This window comes from Sesamum indicum, linkage group LG12 (assembly GCF_026168435.1).
Source record: "Sesamum indicum cultivar Baizhima isolate 11 linkage group LG12, ASM2616843v1, whole genome shotgun sequence".
NCBI lineage: Eukaryota > Viridiplantae > Streptophyta > Magnoliopsida > Lamiales > Pedaliaceae > Sesamum > Sesamum indicum.
Window position 1 is genome coordinate 11,534,130 of NC_142668.1, and position 19,973 is coordinate 11,554,102.

At 36.4% G+C, this 19,973-nt stretch overlaps 4 protein-coding genes across 4 annotated transcripts; 1 reads left to right on the top strand and 3 right to left on the bottom strand.

Annotated features, from left to right (window-relative positions):
* Positions 1–1,070: 1,070 nt before the first annotated feature.
* On the bottom strand, positions 1,071–3,721 carry LOC105165448 (multiprotein-bridging factor 1b). The gene is made up of 4 exons (XM_011084463.3): positions 3,457–3,721; positions 2,949–3,032; positions 1,504–1,586; positions 1,071–1,416 (listed from the first exon to the last, which is right to left on the bottom strand). The coding sequence occupies exons 1-4, from the start codon at positions 3,587–3,589 to the stop codon at positions 1,297–1,299; spliced, it is 420 nt and encodes a 139-aa protein (XP_011082765.1). The 5' UTR covers positions 3,590–3,721; the 3' UTR covers positions 1,071–1,296.
* A 605-nt stretch (positions 3,722–4,326) lies between these two features.
* On the bottom strand, positions 4,327–9,286 carry LOC105165447 (uncharacterized). Its single transcript, XM_011084462.3, has 6 exons — positions 8,301–9,286; positions 8,078–8,221; positions 7,852–7,956; positions 7,277–7,375; positions 6,481–6,579; positions 4,327–4,908 (listed from the first exon to the last, which is right to left on the bottom strand). The coding sequence occupies exons 1-6, from the start codon at positions 9,102–9,104 to the stop codon at positions 4,624–4,626; spliced, it is 1,536 nt and encodes a 511-aa protein (XP_011082764.1). The 5' UTR covers positions 9,105–9,286; the 3' UTR covers positions 4,327–4,623.
* A 771-nt stretch (positions 9,287–10,057) lies between these two features.
* LOC105165446 (uncharacterized) lies at positions 10,058–12,165 on the bottom strand. The gene has a single exon (XM_011084461.3). The coding sequence runs from the start codon at positions 12,095–12,097 to the stop codon at positions 10,283–10,285; it is 1,815 nt and encodes a 604-aa protein (XP_011082763.1). The 5' UTR covers positions 12,098–12,165; the 3' UTR covers positions 10,058–10,282.
* A 1,964-nt stretch (positions 12,166–14,129) lies between these two features.
* On the top strand, positions 14,130–16,487 carry LOC105165444 (peptide-N4-(N-acetyl-beta-glucosaminyl)asparagine amidase A). The gene has a single exon (XM_088876312.1). It carries the CDS (start codon positions 14,291–14,293, stop codon positions 16,136–16,138), a length of 1,848 nt encoding a protein of 615 aa, XP_088732438.1. The 5' UTR covers positions 14,130–14,290; the 3' UTR covers positions 16,139–16,487.
* Positions 16,488–19,973: the final 3,486 nt, after the last annotated feature.

Consider the following 19,973-nt stretch of genomic DNA (forward strand, 5'->3'; position numbering starts at 1 on the left):
TCCTATTGCAAACGGTTGGGGAAATTAGTTTATGACAATAATAACAAGCCATTGATGGAAAGGGGTGAGACCAAGTTTAGGAGGAACGGATCACCCATTACTTTTTTGTTTTTTCTTTTTCTTTTAGCGGAATAGGTTCCAAAAAATATATTTTCTTAAATTTTAAATTTACATTAAAATCAAGCGATAAAATCTCTTAAAAATGTGTAATTTTTGTATCGATATTACAAAAATATGTTATTAAATTAATTTATTAATAATATTTCCTGAGCTTTAACTTATTCTTTCCTAAACCTATTTGAATTTGTGTCGAGCTTTGATTTGATGATTTTCCACGATTCCGAGTTTCATCAGATTTGATCTATTTCGTGCATTAAATGAGTTTAACGAATTTAATTTCATTTATATTTTTTATTTTCAAAACTATTAAGTTGGGTTTCAATTGATTCTATCAAAAAGTTAATCAAGAATTGTCCTGCAAATTTGATTCAAATTAACAGGATCATACAAGATTTAGTAGTTTTGAGAGTTTATGTAAATACATTCAATTGGTCTAGCTAAACGTTTATAAATGCAATGATTTTAAATTAATGAACAAGTAAATAATTTAGGATATTAAACTTTACTCATTCTCCTGGGTATTTGAGGATAATAAAATCAAAACGCATCCTCATTGGTGCAAAAGCCTGCACCTATTTTATCTATTGAGTAGGATATAGATATATGGGTATCGAATATAATTTCTGAACATGAATACCGTAAAACTCTATCCATGGACCTGCCTATCCTATGCACGATCAGGCCACTAGTAGATCGTAAAGTGTAAATTTCCTTTCTGGCTTCTCTTCCCCATTGCGCACACAAATTCTGATTCCGCTGGTTCTGAAGATAAGACCAGCAAAGATACCAATGACTCACATTTTTTCCTTTTAGCAATTGCTGTTTAATATCTTATCAATTCCTCTATCACAAGCATGAGATAGGAATCGAAATATAATCGACATAATTCAAGACTCTATGCAGCGGAGATTGTGGCAGTGACAATGGAGTATGTTGACAAGAAGCAACCATTGAACAAACTGAAGATTTATAAGCATAAGTTAGGAGGATTCTTCTATTTTCAGCAGCAGAACATCACGTTTCACAAGGAAACCAAAAACCATCTTTCGAGTCCTGTCATACGAGTAATACAGTAACCAAACGGAAAAGAAAAGGGAAAAGTTCATGTACACCACCACTTGTACGACTCCAAGGGCAATGGAAGTGCAGAACGCCGACTATCATCCCTACAATTTTTCATTTCTTTCCACGCAGTTTTGCACCAAGAGCCCTCTCCAGTTTGGAAATGATCTGCTGATTGGGTATTGCTTTTCCAGATTCATATTCCTGTATGATCTGGGGTTTCTCATTTATTAACTGCATGCCACCATGTAGGTTAATTTGTAAAAAGCTCCAGCTTCTTTTGAAACACATCCATCAGAGAACATGAAACAGAGGACATACCTGAGCAAGTTGAGCTTGTGTCAGCTTCATGTCCATTCGAGCTTGCATGATTGCCTTCTTTAATTCAGTGGGAACCTTCTCATCTGTTATAAGGTCAATATATCAACAGAGGGGCCACTTGTAGAGAATGACTATATAATGTTACATTTACTACTACATAATATATCCATGCAATTATGCTTGAAGGGTTCTAGCCACCATAATATCTCAACATTCTAGTAAGTTGTCTTCTATCACGTGTTCTATGGGTATAAGGATAATTCCAGTAAGGATTCAACAGACTGTTCAAATATGGAATTTATTCAACCAATTCTTAGAAAAAACAATCGTGCTTAACTCATATACGTTGAATTGAAATATCTATGACATATTACTATATTACCAAATTATTTAGGGGTACATTTACTCATATTTGCCCAACCAAACCCTTGTAATCAGAAAATTATTAATATGCAAAGTCAATCCTTTATTCTTAGACAAAGATTTGGTAAATAATAAAAGAAACTACAGCAGGCTTTAAAGTTCAAACTTGAACAAATTTAGTAATTGAAATCTGCTTATACAGCAAACAATAAAGACTACAAAGAGAGAGTTTTCCTTAATTTATATGGATAAAAATGAGATTAGTTGGGCCTAACGGGAATTTCACTGGTCAACTGTGGAAAACCTACGTGATTTGATGCCCCTCTACTTGATTCTTTACTCAACAAATCTAAGCCACGATTAGACTCAAACATATAATAAAAACCCTCAACAGGCTCAGAACCTCGCAGTCCTTTTTCAGGAATTAGTTTTGTTTGGTGTCCCACTAGAAAAATAATTTCTTACCATTAAGCAGATATAACATGACATTGTACATTATACTACTAATTTTTAATCCGGTATCTTGTAGAGGGGGGTCATATTGGTGGTATGCTAATTCAATCTCCATGTTGGTCCCCCAAAACTAAGAAATATTTTTTCATTTACACATAAGATTGATATTTGACTCATCAAGAAAGTAATAACCAATTGTGGAGTGGGATCAACAGGTTCCTTATCTTCGTCATCCTAAACAAAAGCAGAAATGAGAAGGTCCAATACCACAGATATTTGGTATGTAGACGCAAGAAGTCCACAATTTTCAGCTGTCATTAAGTGATAATTAAAAATATTAGTTTGTAGTAAAAAACCTAACTTTTCATATCTTCTTGATTACTAAACAAAACTATACTAAGTCTGAAATGAAATGAAAAGATTCAAATCATTCTGTCTCTCTCTCCCTCTTTTTTTTGGACGGGCAGGGTGGGGGAGCCCCCTCACAAAACAAAAAAGAAAAAATGAAATAGTGAACATCCAAAAATATTGACGAAAGAATCTAATCAACTCCAAATAATTATCATGTGGAATGGAAAAATATAACTAACTCAATTGAGTGCAACAAGCAAGCAAATATTTAAACTCACGAGCAAGATTTTCTGTGTCTTCATCGAGTTTCCTGGTGTTCAAGGAGGTGCCACTTGAGGCAGCCTTGTTCGTCCCCGCATTTGCTGCATTACAAATTTATAGTCAGCTATCTAAGCTGGATCTCATGGTATAAGACAAACACCTGAGTTATTACAAAATTTTCCATCCAGCATATAATTTGCAAACAGTTCACAAATTTATAGGACCTGCAAAGTTAAGCTCTCGCCTTCAGCTTCAGCAGCATAACATGATAAATCGGTAAAATGAAAAATAAAACAGTAATCACAACTAAATACCAAGCAAGAAATATAATATCATAGCATATAAATTAATTTTCAGGAAACCGCATAAGATAAGAAATGATTATATCGCTCCATAACTAATCTCCAACATTACAAAGAGTTGCCCTAGACAAAAATAAACGCCAAAATAAAACCGCCATATTAAACAACTTTAAAAACCTAAATCAAACACAGGGGAAGAAAGAGGAGAAGAGGAATTACGCACATTTTTTGACGGTTTCAATCTCCGCTCCGGCGCGGCGAGCAGCGTTGACGGCTTTCTCATCCTTCCTAGCGGCAGCGGTGGGTGCCTTCTTTCGGATCACCACCGGCTCCCAGTCCTGAGAAATTCCTGCCATTTCAGCGCACGCTCAATCTGGAGTAAATAGGGGGTACGTGTGTTGGGAAAAGGGAAGGAGGCGATTGATATTTGGGTTATGTAGATATAGATGAGATGAGTGGTATGGGAATTGGGGGGTGTTTGGGAACGCGTTTGTGTTATCCCGCAAGGGCACAGAATATATTATGTATCTTTTGGGAATTGGATTTGGGGGTGATGGTGATGCTGATGCTGATGGATACTTATGCTTATACTTATCTACTATCTATGCTGTCTATATGCCTTTTTGCTTCCTTGAGAAATATCTACCATTAAAAGCTGAAATTGATACCACCAACTTTTATTATGATTTATTAAATTATAAAATATCATTTTTTAAATATTTTGTACCATTCTACTTGTCCAGAATTAATGGTATTACTATTATTATTTTTAAAGAATTATTCTAATTTAGAATAAAGTAATATATTGATGGTCCCCAATAAAAGATAGTAGCTGTTGTGTCAATAAAGATCGAATCTCTCCAATAGTAAGATTAACATGTCACGATTAAAAAATTACAAGTTTGAATTCCACAAATATAAATATGTGACAATTTCAACAGTGATTTTCTATTTTATTCATTTTCTTGAATATAATATTTTGATTTGAAATTAATAATGATAGTGATCACTTTTCATATTCAAGAATTTAGGTGGCATGAGAATTGAAACTATATGGTATTTAGTTTGGCAGGGGAGGGGATGGAGAATTACCTTGGAAAACAATATACATATATATATATATATATATAAATTCCTATTCTATACAAATTTGAATAGATAGCCTCCTAACACAAAAAGAAGGAGGAAGTATTTGGAAATTCTAAAACTATCCTTTGCTTCTAAAGGGACGTCAGGTTGTTGTATCAGTTCATTGTTTCATAACATAGTTATGGTAATTCCAATGTGCACACATAGACTACTATAGCCTATAGCTTATCATCAATCAGCTGGTTAAAACTTGAAAGTTCTAAATCTGTACCAAACCACACGGAGAGAGAGAATTAAACTCTCAAGTTTTGATTTCATTATCTTCTTTTGGACCGTCAAGAACGCCATTGCCCATATGCAGATCTTGCATCTCGTTACCGACACCGTCTGGACAGTCAAGAACGCCATTACCCATCTGCAGATCTTGCATTTCGTTACGAACACCATTATTTCCACCAAGAATGCCATTGCGCATCTGCAGATCTTGCATTTCGTTACCGTCACCGTAATTTCCATGAAGCACGCCATTGCCCATCTGCAGATCTTGCGTTTCATTACCGATACCATTATTTCCATCGAGAGGCACCTACACCAAGCAAAAATCTACCATTTGTAACAAAACATTAACTCAAGAATCTCATTGTTGTATCAAGAGGTTAACTTAAACATGATGATAAAAGTTCAGTATGCACCATGATGATAGCTTATCAATTACTAAACCGCAATTAACAGCATCCTTAGTTCCTATACAGTACCATTCTTTAATTGAACCGTACCATAACTTTCTGGAAGGAATTTATAAGTATCAGAACTGTCTCTTCTACAGTATCATTGGACAGCTTCAGGCTGCTGGAGAGTGGTGGAGGGGTGGGAAGTTGATTTGTTTCATGGGAGAGGTGGTGGCTGGTTGGGAGCCATATAGGAAAAAGTTTGGAGATGAACGTCTAATGATGTTGACAGAGGTGGAAGGGAGGTCACATGGGAACTAGAAAGAGTATTACAAAAGAAGAATGAGGAAGATAGAATAAAGAATAGAAAAAAAAAAAGGAAAATAGAAAAGTAGGATAAGAGCTGAGCAGTGGTAGATGATGACCACTATCTTGGACTCTTCATTTTGATGAGTCACAGTGTAAAAATTAGTATTGTAGGCAAAGTAGTTCATGGCTTGCTAATCATACCACTTGGTAATACGACCTCTATGTTGACAATCGCTAGAACTTTTCAGGAAATGTTCAATTCTGCTGCTGTCCTGCCCCCACCTCTCCTCACATTCTATGGGGCTGTCTCACAGACAAATTGTCGTATAGAAACTTGATGCTGAACTTAAAATATCCAACCATCAAATTGCTGTTGTAAAATCAGCTAAACTTGACATAAGCGTTTCAGAACTTATCAAGAGATCGGCTCTCCTATGTACATCTTACTGGATCTTTTCTGCAGTTGTATGTTGTATGCACAAGTAAACATACAAGATTCAAGTTAGGCAGTCTTTCTCTTTCATAAATTATCATAATAAAGTATCATCATGTGCTTCAAATTTATCTATCCATTCACGGGTTCTGCTCCAGGCACCTAAACTTTATGTGGATGCACCATTCAAAGATTTTTGAAGTTTTTTACCAGCATCAGGACATGTTAAAGAACTATCCACAAGCAACAAAGTTAAATTCATAACAGAAAACGCACCCCTCTCAAACTCCTACCATTAAGAAATGACCTCAAACATCTTCACTATATTGTACCATGCTTTTTACAGAGAGAGTCTGCACGTGCGCTATACTAGATTTTTTCTTCAGTTTCATGCACGAAAAAACATGTGAAGTTAGGAAGCCGTGCAATTAACAGAATGTAGTCGCATTTGCTTCTAGATTTATCTTTTTGGAAGTCATGGGCTCTGCTGCTTATTTCTAACTTAATACCCAACTATGAGGAAAATAAAAGCAAGATACGATTCCAAGAAGAAGACTAAGGAAGATATGAGGCAAAGGTATAGGTATGGGTTATCGAGTGAAACAGTTGGCTTCATCCGAATGTTGCTAGTTGTTTGATGTTGGCTCCCAAATCATGCCATCATTGTAATCATGTGTCGCAGACAAGACAAAACTATGCATAATCAGATAGAGGAATAAAAGGAAACAAAAATAATAAAGACACTCACACTAGTCGACCCCTTTACTGCAGGCTCCTGTGAGTTACATGGATCTGGCATGCCATGATTTGCCAAGTTTTTATCAGCATCAGGCCTCGTCAAAGAATTCTGTACAAGAAACAAAGTCAGGTACAATGAGGGAAGCGCTCCTCAACCCTCTCAACTTTCTGCAGTTACAAAATAACAAAAATTAACACATCAAACATCTCCAACTACATCTACTCTTTTTCTTAAGAGAAAATTTCCAAGTTCTTAGGCCTCGTCAAAGAATTCTGTAGAAGAAACAACGTCAGGTACACTGACGAAATTACTCCTTAACCCTCTCAGCTTTCTACAGTTACACAATAACACAAATTCACACACCAAACAGTCTCAAACATCTCCAACTACATCTACTCTTTTTCTTAAGAGAAAGGATCCCTCATGTACATTGTACCAGATTTTTTCTTCAGTTGCATGCATGAGTAAACATATAAGAGTCAAGTTAGTAAGTCTATCAATTTGCATACTATAATAGTATCATGTAAAACCAGAATTTTTATCCTTGAATATGCTCTGCTACTCACCTCGTATTTAAAATCGAACTATCAGCTAAAAAAAGAACAAGTAATTATTCCAAGAAGAACACTATGATGGATAGAAATGTAGGTTATCTACTACTGCGTTAATCTTGATTGCTGTTTGGTATTATGCCCTGGAATCATTCATCACAGGGTGCACATGCCACCTGATGAGATAAAACTATGCAGGAAAGGAAATAAACTATATAGAAATAAAAGGAAACAGAAAATATCAAGACGCTCACACTAGTCAACCACTGTGCTGCAGGCTCCTCCATATTATGTGGATGTACCATGCCAGGATTTTCCAAGTTTTTATCGGCATCAGGACACGTCAAAGAATCCTGTACAAGCAACAAAGTCAAGTACAGCACAAAAATCCCTCTTCAATCCTCTCAAGTTTCTGCAGTTAAGAATCACACAAACTCAAATGCCACAACAGATCCAGCTCTACGTCAGTTTCATGCACAAGGATATGAAAGCCAAGTCAGCATGTCTTTCATAAATTAGCACAATAGGTATCACATGTTTCCAAATTTATCTTCAAATTCACAGGGTCTGCTACTCACGTTCTATTTAATAACCCAACTCAGAAAAAGTAAAGCAAGATATGATTCCAAGAAGAGCACTGAGAAAGACATGAGCCCACACAAATGAGAATTGAAGATTATTCACTGCCACAGTCAACTTTATCAGATAATTTGCTTGCTGTTTGATATTAACTCCCATAATCATTCATCACAGGAATCATACACCATCTAACAAGATAAGACTATGGACAAACCATATGAGAATAAAACCTGAGAGAAAGAATCACTACATTCATGCTAGATAACTCCTCTGCTGCAGGCTCCTCCGCATTATGCAGATGCACCATGCCAATATCTTCTGAGTTTTTACCAGCATCAGGACACATCATGGAATTCTGTACAAACAAAATGTTCAAGTACAGCACAACACTCGTCAACCTTCTTGAATCTCATCAAGTAAGAACTAAGACAGACTCGATCTTCAGAACAAACTCAAACATTTCCAACAAAACATACCATATCTCCTTCCTCACAGTTGGGCAAAGTTCCAGTAGCAATAGAACCACGTTCTGGCACTCCTTCGCCATTATTACCTACTATAGAATCATTATTGTTCACGATATTTGTTGAGCTATCCTTGTTTTCACTAATGACATTGCCCTGCAGAAACAAAATCATTCATAACCAGCAAAAGTTTCATTGTCATCCCAAAATACTGTTTTTTATAATGACTAATCACCAGAGTCTCGCTGGATTTATCACTGAGCAAAGAAACAATGGCAGGAAGCTGATCAATGTCCCAACCAAGAACCTTACAAACAGCTTGCCCAAATGCCCTATGCGCTTTCTTCTTATTCGTCTTGGCAATGGTGAACGAATGTTGCACGAGAGGCAGGCAACCCTTAAACTTCTTTCCTGTTTTCTTTCCCCCCAAAGCACCACACACCAGACAACTAAATTTCCCTTTAGCGAAATTCTTCTCATAATACCCCCTCAACACGGCATCCTCCTTAAACACCTTTAAAAAAAAATTGTACTCCTTGCGCCCATCGTCTTCCTCCATCAATTCGTCATCCTCATCGCTACTACTATCAATTCCATCAGAATCATCAGCGCTATTACTCATAAAGAATTCATGGACAACCTTGACGGCATGCTGGTGGGCACGTTTTGCAGCCAATTTCGACTGTTCTTCGGGGGAGAGCGAGAGCGTCTTCGCATCGGATTTTGCTTCCAGACTGGGCCATCCGGTGGCGGAATCCGGCGGTGGAGGGGTGGGGCACGGCCATTCAGTCCAGGGAGATGATTTAGATTCTGGGGTGGCGTTGTTGGGCTTCTTCGTGGACTTTTTCCCACTTTCGCCTCTACGTTTCGTCTCTTTTTTGAATTGGGTTGCTTTTGCGGGCTGCAACTGGTGGCGAACGGCGGTGGAGGAGACGGGCGCGGCTGCTGTAGGGGGGCCTTGGTGCCAGAGGGAGTGAAGGTAAATGATCTCGTCTCTGAGCCTTTGTTCGTATTGCGGGTCCATTTGCGGTGCAGTCATCGAAGGAACAATCAGAGATTCGGAATTGACAAAGTCTTGATTCTTCGAGCCCCTGCTTCAGGATTTGGGTGACAGAATTGGCGACCGAGATTACTCCGATTGACACACAACCAGAGGTGCAGTAGAAAATTGGAAAATTTTACTTTGATCCTTACATTTACTACTATTATAATTTTCCACCCTATAATATTAGTAGTTATAATTCGGGATAATTACAATGCCCTCCCTAAAATTTGATATAATATATGCAGACCTGTTGTAATTTAGGATATTATATCTAATACTCATAACATTTGTTTTTATTTCTCTACATTAGTCAAAATTCAATAAATTTTGTGATATAACAAAAAAATTAAATAAAAAATCCAGATTTTTCTCTAATTAATTTATTAATAAATTATTGCATTCATTTCGACATGCTAGTGCATTAGAGTAGGCATATTCACATTTATAAGGATAGCTTGTTTACAAAGATTTGATTGATTGAGTAAATGTAAATTTTCATTAACTTTTTTGTTAATATCTTCAATTGGGTAATTTTTAACAAACAAATGGATCTATTTGTTAGAAAAAAAACAAACGTTAACAATACTATATATAACTTCTTAAACCACAAAAAATTTACGTATAATTACATTAAACTTCAAGAGATGGGGATGTAATCATAAAATAAAATGATTATCAAAAGCCAAAAGTAACAATGTATCGTTAACATGTTGAAGAAGTTCAGTCTGGAGCCAAAAAAATATAATTCCAAAGTTCAAAAAATTCCAGCCTCCAGTTTGATGGTGTGACCTTTTTGTGGATATTGCAGTTGCTCCTAAAAACTGAAGTCCGTTAAGGTTGTCAAATATGCAACCTGCTCTGTGTTGTGCCCCAAATATTCGGCTGCTGATATGTAATGATGCGGAGGGAAAAGTTGTGGGAAATGTAAATGGCTAAATAGTAACTCATTCCAAGATGAATTCTGCTTCCACCTTATCTCCATTAAACTTGATGTCAAAACATCAGACAACGAAAGGCAAAGTCACGACGGTGTTTTGAGTCTCACTGCCATTCATTTTAGGAATTTGGGAACGTTTTGTTCCTTGAATTAAGTAAATAATACATGCCTATCAGTTCATAATCTCAATAACGTTGAGAAGAACCATACTTAGTCATCTACAAGCAAAAAGGCTTTACCTCTTCCTACCAATCTCACCTTCCACAATTGCATGTCTTGTCAGGACAATCTCCTTAACAAGATTTCTGTAGGTAAATGGTCTAACGGCAGCACGTAAGAACAAGCCGGGAGGGATCTTACTCTTGCTGATCTTCTTCCTATATGGACCATAGCCGAGCAACTTCCATTCTTGTGGACTCACTTTAGCCCTTCTACCTCGCATTTCCAGTTCATCTCCGTCACCTGAAGTTTGTCTTGTTTGCTTCTGCATTGACTTGAGTTGTTTCTCATAGAACTTGTTAGATATCTCTGCACTTCGCTCTACAAGCTTTTCCATAGCTTCGTTGCTTTTTATTGCCTTCTTGAACTCCTCGTCCCAATACCTAGCATCTTTTTCTGGTTCTGGATCCTCGTCTTCCTGGATTCCTAACCCCTCATCCCCATTTCCTTTTGCATCAAGAATGACAGCATCTGAAACGCCATAATCGTCATCATCCTCATTCACTTCATCAATATCACCACCATCATCATTGCCGTCATCCTCAATCCAATCAATGATCTCATTATCCCCCTCGTTACCACCATGATTATCATCATCATCAGGTGCATCACAACCCAACTCCATTTCCTCCAACTTCGCCTTCCACTCCTTTGTATATGGATGCAACAACATCACCGGATGATTGTTCAACAAAAACTCCAAACACTTGGACTTCTTCTCATCACTCAGCTTCTCAAATCCCTTAACCACATCATCCACAAATGCCTTTGGGTTCACTCTCACAATCTTACACAGCCCACCAAAATACGTACACATCTCCACGCTTCCATCATCATTCACCAGCTCACACATGTAATCCTCCTCAGTTTCTGGGTCAAGCAGTGGTGCTAATGCCGCGAAAAATTCATCCTGAGGCTCAAATCTGCATTGATAAACCGGCCTCTGCACATATATTATGTCTGGCCTCATCCAGGCTGCACACTGGGTAATCATTGCCCGCGCCTTATTCCCAAGCCTCCCCATCAAAGTCCATTTATCCAACCTCTGATCCCCTGCCTCGAGTGCCACCTCACACACCAAAGTCCACTGCTGCCAAGGCAAATCAGAAACCCTCCATTTCGGATGCCTAACAAACACCCAGAAGTACCTCAATCCCTTGTTCTTATCCATAGCATCCAGTCTTTTCTGAAAATCTGTGGCCATATCGTGCTGTTCGATCTTTTCCCACTCCTCTTGATCCCTAACCTCGCCAATCATGGTCACCCGTTCATCAGAAAAACTCCCACGAATAGGGTCACCCAATACCAGACCACGCCAAGAATAGGGTCCAAATTCACCGTATTTGTACCAATCGTACGGATGCTTTAAGTTGGGGTCATCCTTGTCCATGAACCTAACCATCCTATCATAGCCCAGACCGATCATTTGGAGCTCATCCTCAGAGAAGTTATCCGGGTAATTCTTGTGGGGATTCTTCATCCTGTAAAATAGGCTCTCCGCCATTTTCTTGCTTTTCCGACGAGCATTCCGCTTAGCCTCTCGGCGGAGCTCCGCGTCGCCCTCGATACGGCCGGTAGAGGAGCCACCGGGTTTCCCTTTGCTCCGTCCGGCGAATGACCGGAGGTCCGAGCGCTGGTTGGCATTTCGGCGGGAGAATTCGGGTTTAGGGGTCAGTGCGTGGATTGTCGGAGACCTCAGACTCGCGGCAAAAGGACGAATTCGGGGTAGCGTTCTGAGAAGAGGATTGTGGAATTTGGGGGGAAAGGAGAAGTGAAAGGGAGAGAGTTGAGGGTTTAGGGTTCTAGGGAGGGAGAGGTTTTGAAGCTGCATTCTAGTGAGAGAACGGATAATTTTGATTATCAGAAGAAATTGGAGTAGGAATAGACAAAGATTGATGTTCCGGTTATGACACTTTATACCATGTTTGGGAACTGATCATAACTTGTTCAGGTTTGTCCTCTTCTCTCATTAGCTTTAGAATTAACTCAGCAAATTTGAGCTGAAGTAGAGGAAAATAAGGATAAATCATTATGGTAGTGTGAATAAATTGTTCTCATTTTTCATGGTAGAATGAGAAACCAGTTAAACTATTTGAAATTATTTAAAATTGATCTATCATCAAACAATAATGCTTCTTCCTAGATAAATATTACTTTATGGTTCCTCACTGATGTCATTTATTCGATTTTAATTCTTTACGTTTTTTCCTTATCAGACTTAACCCTTCACATTTTAAAATTTCATCAAATTTAGTTCTCGCAGTTAAACACCCGTTAAAACTAACAAATTTAATAGAATCTTTGACGGTGAGGGACTAAGTCCCGTGAGAAAAAAACGTGAGTAACCAAATCTAAATAAGTGACATAATTAAGAAACTAAAATTGATATTTACCCGTTATCTGTATATTCAAAATTATGTTCAACTTTTAAAATTTGCTTACAAACTCCTCTTTTGAATTGAATTTTCTTTCACAAATTCATATATATTCCATTTATTAAAAAAAATATTATATGCATGTTATGGATTCAATAAAGGTAAAAGTGCAAAATTCCTCATATATGTATAGAGTAGTAAAATTAGTCCCACAATTATGAATGTCAATTTTAGTTCTTTATATTTTGAATTTGTAATAATTTTGATCCTTCTGATAAAAAATGATCGAAAATTAACAAATTAAATTGGGCCTTATAGCTTTGACAATAAATAGACATTACTTACACAATTAGCATTCTACGAGGATGCTAACGTGGCAAAGAATGGTTAACCACCACTCACAGCCGGTTGTTGGAATTTTTTTTCGGTGTGTCTCCGGCCACGCACAACAGCACTGAACTCGCTGTTCGACGTTGATTTCAACCCTACAACACATGTTTCAATTGGAGTTCAAATGCACCCCAAGTTGTTGATTTTAATCTTGCCCTAAAACCTAAATTTATTTTTTCTTTCTTCTCAATTCGGCGTCATCCGACCTATCTATTGTTCGAGACCACCACCAATCAACTCCTCATCCTCCGACGAGTTGGTTGTACCCAACAACATCCATTTTCATCCAGTTCTTTATGTTTTCATTTCTGCCACTTTTTTGCCTAATTTGCCATTGATGTTTCCGTTATATTTCCACGCCGGCGAGATGACAACACCCATGTGTTCACCTCCCCATGGCGCACACACCACTCCAATCAGTTTTCATCAACAATACCATCCACGTCATGGCCTTCACCCATTAACTCTTCCTATATATTTTAATTTATTGGCAATTTTGGTCTTTTCGACCAAAATTACCTCCCCCTACCACGTTAGCAACCACGCAAGACGCCACATGTTTAAGTTGAGATCAGTTGGCAATTGGAATTCTAAACCCAATTTGTCTAGTTAAACTTTAGGGCAATTTTGATCGAAAGAACCAAAATTACTACTAAATTAAAATATATAGGACTAAGATTGTCAATCCAATAATTACTGGATTAATTTTGCCATTCTCTATACTTATTGGGAATAATTTTACAATTTTACCTAAAATAAAATACTAGATATAATATAAATTTAGAACAGAAAATTCAATTTGTATTTCCAATCATCCAAAGAAAGAACCACTTAATACAAACATAGACAAAGAAAGAGGCTAAAAGAAATTAATAGTTTAAAGTGGGAAAAATTTTAGGTCAGATGAGCATGCTAGAATTTGATCAATTATGACATATTTATTATAATTGAATAAAAGTGATCACTTACATAATCAATATTTTATACTTATTGTAAAATCAATTGAGTTGGGACTTTGGTAAATAATATACGATGAAAAATTGTATTAGAAAAAATGAAAATTTGGTGGATAATACAATGCTAATAATAGAAAAACTGGAGATGGAGATGACCTTCCGCAGTTGTTTTCACCTCCAGCATTGTTTTCCACTCCATATGCCATGATTGTACTCTAGTTGTTATCATTTGTTAATTGGAGCTCGAGCCTGGAGGAGTAGAAAACAATACAAATTGCCATACACCCAACCACCATTCCAAGAATGGCTTCCACTCTCTTCTCCCTCCTCTTCCTCCTCTCCACTCTCGCACTCCTCCACCAACCACTGCTCTCCGCCGCAAACCTCCACTCCACGGCAGACCTATTCAGATCGCAGCCCTTTTCTGAGCCCACCTCATCCGCCGCCGACATTCCTCCCACCACTTTCTTTGAGGTCACAAAACCTATCCCACTCCCCAAAACCAAACCTTGCTCGTATTTGGTCCTGAAACACGACTTTGCCTACACCTATGGCAAGTCCCCTGTTCTTGCAGACTACACCCCCCCCACTGATTGCCCATCTCAGTACTTTGCAAGAATCGTTCTTGAGTGGACCGCGGCTTGCAAAGGGAGGCAATTTGATAGAATCTTTGGTGTTTGGCTGGGCGGGGTTGAGATTCTCCGGAGCTGCACCGCTGAGCCGAGAGCTACCGGCATTGTCTGGACGGTGAAGAAAGACATCACGAGGTACTATTCTCTGCTGATGAGTAATCAGACTCTTGCGGTTTATTTGGGAAATCTTGTTGATAGTACTTACACTGGCGTGTACCATGTCAATGTTAGTATTCATTTTTATCCTGCTGAAGAGAGTTATGGTCATAGTGCTGTTGAATATGGTGGATTGGATAATGGGTATGGGTTCGGGCCTGTGGCGGATTTGATATTGCCCATTTCAAGAAACTTGCCGTTGAATGATGGTTTGTGGTTTGAGATTGAGAATTCGACAGATGTAGAGTCAAAGGAGTTCGTGATTCCGCAGAATGTATACAGGGCTGTGCTTGAGGTGTATGTTTCTTTCCATGAAAATGATGAATTTTGGTTTGGGAACTATCCGAATGAGTACATTTCTGTGAATAACCTTACGGGTGTTCCTGGAAATGGGCCGTTCCGGGAGGTTGTGGTTAGCTTGGATGGTTTGGTTGTCGGTGCAGTTTGGCCATTTACTGTGATCTACACGGGGGGTGTCAATCCTCTCCTTTGGAGACCGATTACTGCAATTGGTTCCTTTGATGTCCCTTCTTATGATATCGAGATTACACCTTTGTTGAGTAAAATATTGGATGGAAAATCCCATGAGCTTGCATTTAGTGTGACAAATGCTTTGAACGTCTGGTATATTGATGCAAATTTGCATCTATGGTTGGATAAAGGGAGTGAGAGAACACAAGGGAATCTGTTGGAATACAGTGACTCGCCTCTTTCCTTGTCTCTTCTTTCTAATTTTACAGGTCTTGATGGCTTATTCAGTACAAATGCTAGTCGCTCAATAAGTTACAGGGGATGGGTAAAATCATCTCATGGAGTCGTCACCACCAAATCGCTCCAAGAATTCAATTACATTAATGCTATGGTGATGGGGAATGATGGGAATCAACAGATTTTGAATCAGGTTATACATTTCAACGGGACTGTCGACGCCAGGACTCCATCATCTTCAATTCTCTCTACCAGCTCGCTCAAGAAGTTTACTCTTGATCTCTACTCTGATAATATCGACAAAGGAAATGGAACCTATGACTCTGTAGCTAACGTGACTTTGGGCATCGATGAGACGAGGCAAAAGACTTCCAAGTTTGGAACTTCCTCCAGTAGGCTAAAGAATTTTCAAAATGCCCAGGGCAATATGCTTGTGAAAGGCAACTTGGTGGTCAGTGGACTGGGGAGCACTCAACAAGCATACCATTACATAAGTGAGAAGTCGTGTTATTTTAGGAATGTAAGCAGCTCAAACTACACCATTCTTCACGATGAAGAAAGCAATACTTGCAGATACAGTAAGTCCTGGCCTTCTTTTTCTCGAAGGACTTTATCAGGATCTACATATAATTACGAAAAGAAAGGGCTTATTTGATTGTCCTTTCACAACTTTCAGATTTCTTTCCTGTTAACTGAGCTCAAGATTTGTATTTTTCTCGACACGTTGAAAATCTTTGCTAAGTTACGCTCTCTTTGCATACAAGTGTGATCTATCGTGCAGATTTGAGTGGACAGAGCACTCAACAGCCCATCCTACTCATGAGGCTGTGGTAGATTAACTGATATTGTTCTATGATTCAAGAAGTAGCATTAAATTTAGTTTCCTACAAAACACTGTTGTCAGGAAAACATTTTGATGCTTCTGTAGTTGCTCTCCGAGCAGTTTAAGGTTTTCACAAGTCTGCTCAAGATGTCAATTCTTGAAATCCCATTTTCGGCATCCAGACTCTTTGTTATGCTTTTATCTATGTATGATGTTATCTTATCTTCCTTTAGTCATTGTCTTAGAATTTTGAGCTGTGAAAGACACACTCGATGCTCCGGTTTTCCTGTTTATAGGTGCATATTAAGGTTGCTGCTCAAGCTGCAGAACTACTCCACAGTAAAATTGGTGCTACCTTCTTTGAATCATTACCACTTCTTATAATGTTCTGTTTTAGAAACATCATGCTTGCATTGCAGAAGCATGACAGTGATTCCGGGCATCAACAACGTGCTCCCATTTTAGGGATCACTACCGACTACCGTTGAATAATATGGTTATTATATTATAAGATTGATCGCTTTCTTTAAGCTGTACAATATCTGTGTAGCAATTAAAAACTATCCATTGGTGTGGATTCAGAGAAATCTGATCCAAACTACAATATCTATAGAGCTCTTGTATATTGAAGGCGCGTCTACAATAGCTTAACCTAAGTATTCATCAGTTCTTTTATTAAAAATAAGTTGAAATAATTATTTTTATTCGCTATTTATGCTTTTGGACTGTTTAAGTTAAATCTATTTAAGTTAAAAATTATGAGCTTCTTCTCCACGAACTTATGCATTTTATTCATAAAACTGTGTGCATTAAGCTTTTCCACAAACACTCAACTCCAATTTTTTTTCACTTTTTATTTTTATTTTTAATTAATCTGAAATTTTACTATAGTTAGTCTTACAATTTGTTTTATAACTTAAAGACTACTTATCCGAAGAGGACAAAGAGGGCCACACAAAAAAGAGTACGAAAGTGCTGATCAGCAACTTTTTTCTTAAAATTTTTGTTGAATTTGGTTTTTAATAGGACGACAATTAGTGAATTTTACATGGTTCTTGCAACATTATTGAATTCTTGACATGCTTGCTTTTACAGTAGTTTGCTGTTTCTTTATTTTGTTCGAATGTATTTATTATTTTAAGTTATTGATGTAAATCGCATACTTAAGAAAAAAACAATCAGCGTAATATTATTGAATTCTTGACGGGCTCCAAATTCATTGAGATCAAGCATTTTGGCAATCAGGTTTGGGTATGCAACATTCGAATAAGCAAGTATTTAATATATTCAAATATTAAAAACTTATATAATATAATGAATAATTCGTACTTAAATCAAAATCAGTTGTTGGGTATTATTTAATACATTGAAATATTAAAAAACTTACATAATTTTGATGTGGGATATTTTGTAAAGGCCCAATTTGTAAAGATAATCCATAAAACACGAGCATTTTGGTGGAGAGCCCAACCCAAGCACAAATGCTATGAATACGCCGGCTGTTGTTTATTTAATGTAGCAATATACTATCAACCATTTGATCCTTCTTCTTTTATCTTCAATCGTTAATTGATTTGAACATCGGAGTGTCCTTACAAAAGATCGACGACTTGTGTTTTATATTTTCAGGTTCTTCTCGACCCTAAAACTCGATGGCCATGGAGATTTCATATCCAAATATTTTCACCACAATCAAATATAATGAGTACTTCTTACTTGAATAAAAATGAGTTGTTGAACATTCTAAATTAAGTATTAAGATAAAAAAGAGTAAGATGATGAGTAAAATATATATATATATATATAAGCGGGGACATGAAACTTCCTTAAAATGAACAAGTATTAGTATGGTCCTTAAGATACCTTGTCTGATTTTAGAACTTGTCTTGTCTTCTCCAAAATTATGGTGCATTTATCATTAAACGCGTCCGTGATATCTCAATTTTGTTCTAAGTAACCATCACTCACGCATGCATACCATTGACACCTCCTACTCCATCATCTTATTGTTATTTTTTTTTAATTAGAATAATAATTACATCTATGTTTTAATAAGTTGATATATATATATTAGTTTCGTCATATTAATATAACAAAAACTATGAAATAAATTACAATAAACTTACATAAAAATAAAATAAATATTCACGCGTTCGATGTGATTTAAACTCATAACTTTGAACTTTATCTAACATATCGCTAATTTTATCCATTACCGTAAAAAACTTATTTACTAGTGGAAAGTATATATATGTTTTCAAGTTATCACGATGTAGTAACTCAGTCACTTCACCGACTTTCATGCTATATTTGGATGAAATAATTTAAAAAATTTGAGTAAACAGATTCAAATAATTTCATAATAAAACAAATTAAAATTTATCAATATTTTTCTAAATAAATTAATTCAAAATAAGAATTTAATAATTTGCAATTTTTTGTAACATATAAGGCTAAATACATTTTCAGTCCCATTAAATAGACATTGTGACATTTTGGTACTGTAAATGAACTGAACAAAGTTAGTCGTGTTTGAACACATTTTCCAAGCAACAATAATCTTGCTGTTAAAAAGTTAACGACGGTGGTCATGTAAAAGTCATGTGGCTGTTGAATAACCTGTTTGGAGGGGGGGAAATGATACATAAATTATACATAATTTCATTAATACATGTATATATATCAAATTTATACTTAACTTAAGAGCTTGAACTTTTAATTTTAAATCTATCAATCTAAACACATCATCGATAAACTTGAACTAGAAGAAAGTATTTGTAAACGCTCTCAAACAGAAAATCGAGATATATCCATTATCAAATAAAATAATAATTTCATCTAAGCCTACCTATGTGGAACCCAACACTTATATATTCAAAATAAATAAAAATTAAAAAGTAAACTATCAATCCATATTCATGAGATTCGAATTCGCAAATCACACACTGTAGGACATAATATATAAACATACACACCACAACAATATATAATATTATAAGTAATAGAATTTTAAGTGATAATGAAAATAAACAAAAAAATGAATAAATTAAAAAATATTATTATAAAAATTAAATTACCTACAACCTCTTATTATGAAGCCTCCACATATATACTGTTATCTCTTCTTACATTCTTTGTGTATATTTTTCACTCTCCAAACATGGTTTTACCACCCACAGTTAATTATCACCATCATCATACCATTATTATGTACCATGTATATCAAATTTTTACTTATTTATTTTAATATTGATTTTGGTAAGACTGGGTAACTTATTAAACCCCAGGTCTTTTCTATGCCTTTTCAAAATAAGATTGTAAAGTTTATATGTAGTTAAAGCGAATAATATCTCAAACAATGAGATACGATCGAGTAACAAGCCACATTAAATATTTTGCTCCTTATGCTTTTTGTTTTTCCTTTGAATGAGAGAGTTTATGTTTCATAAATAAGTATTATTTTCGGATATGTGTGGACTAGAAATTATACTTATTTTGGATACAACTTCGATTATGTCACCCGAATTTGATCTTCAATAATTTCTTTTATCTTTTGTAATCGCATCTTGGTATTTTGCATCGTATCTATTGAAATGAAATAAAATTATTGTTCATTATTTATTTATAAGCATATATAAAAAATACAATCACATATAAAAAGTTTATA

Bases quoted from the DNA above. Each gene is read 5' to 3' on its own strand.
- LOC105165446 (XM_011084461.3), bottom strand. From the start codon at position 12,097: ATGCAGCTTCAAAACCTCTCCCTCCCTAGAACCCTAAACCCTCAACTC.
- LOC105165447 (XM_011084462.3), bottom strand. From the start codon at position 9,104: ATGACTGCACCGCAAATGGACCCGCAATACGAACAAAGGCTCAGAGAC. The intron at 8,222-8,300 runs GTGATTAGTCAT...TTGTTTCTGCAG, and splicing joins ATAAATCCAGCGAGACTCTG to GGCAATGTCATTAGTGAAAA. The intron at 6,580-7,276 runs GTGAGCGTCTTG...TTTCTTGTACAG, and splicing joins CAGCACAGTGGTTGACTAGT to AATTCTTTGACGAGGCCTGA.
- LOC105165444 (XM_088876312.1), top strand. From the start codon at position 14,291: ATGGCTTCCACTCTCTTCTCCCTCCTCTTCCTCCTCTCCACTCTCGCA.
- LOC105165448 (XM_011084463.3), bottom strand. From the start codon at position 3,589: ATGGCAGGAATTTCTCAGGACTGGGAGCCGGTGGTGATCCGAAAGAAG. The intron at 1,587-2,948 runs GTGAGTTTAAAT...ACCTTATAACAG, and splicing joins AGACACAGAAAATCTTGCTC to ATGAGAAGGTTCCCACTGAA. The intron at 1,417-1,503 runs GTATGTCCTCTG...GGTGGCATGCAG, and splicing joins CACAAGCTCAACTTGCTCAG to TTAATAAATGAGAAACCCCA.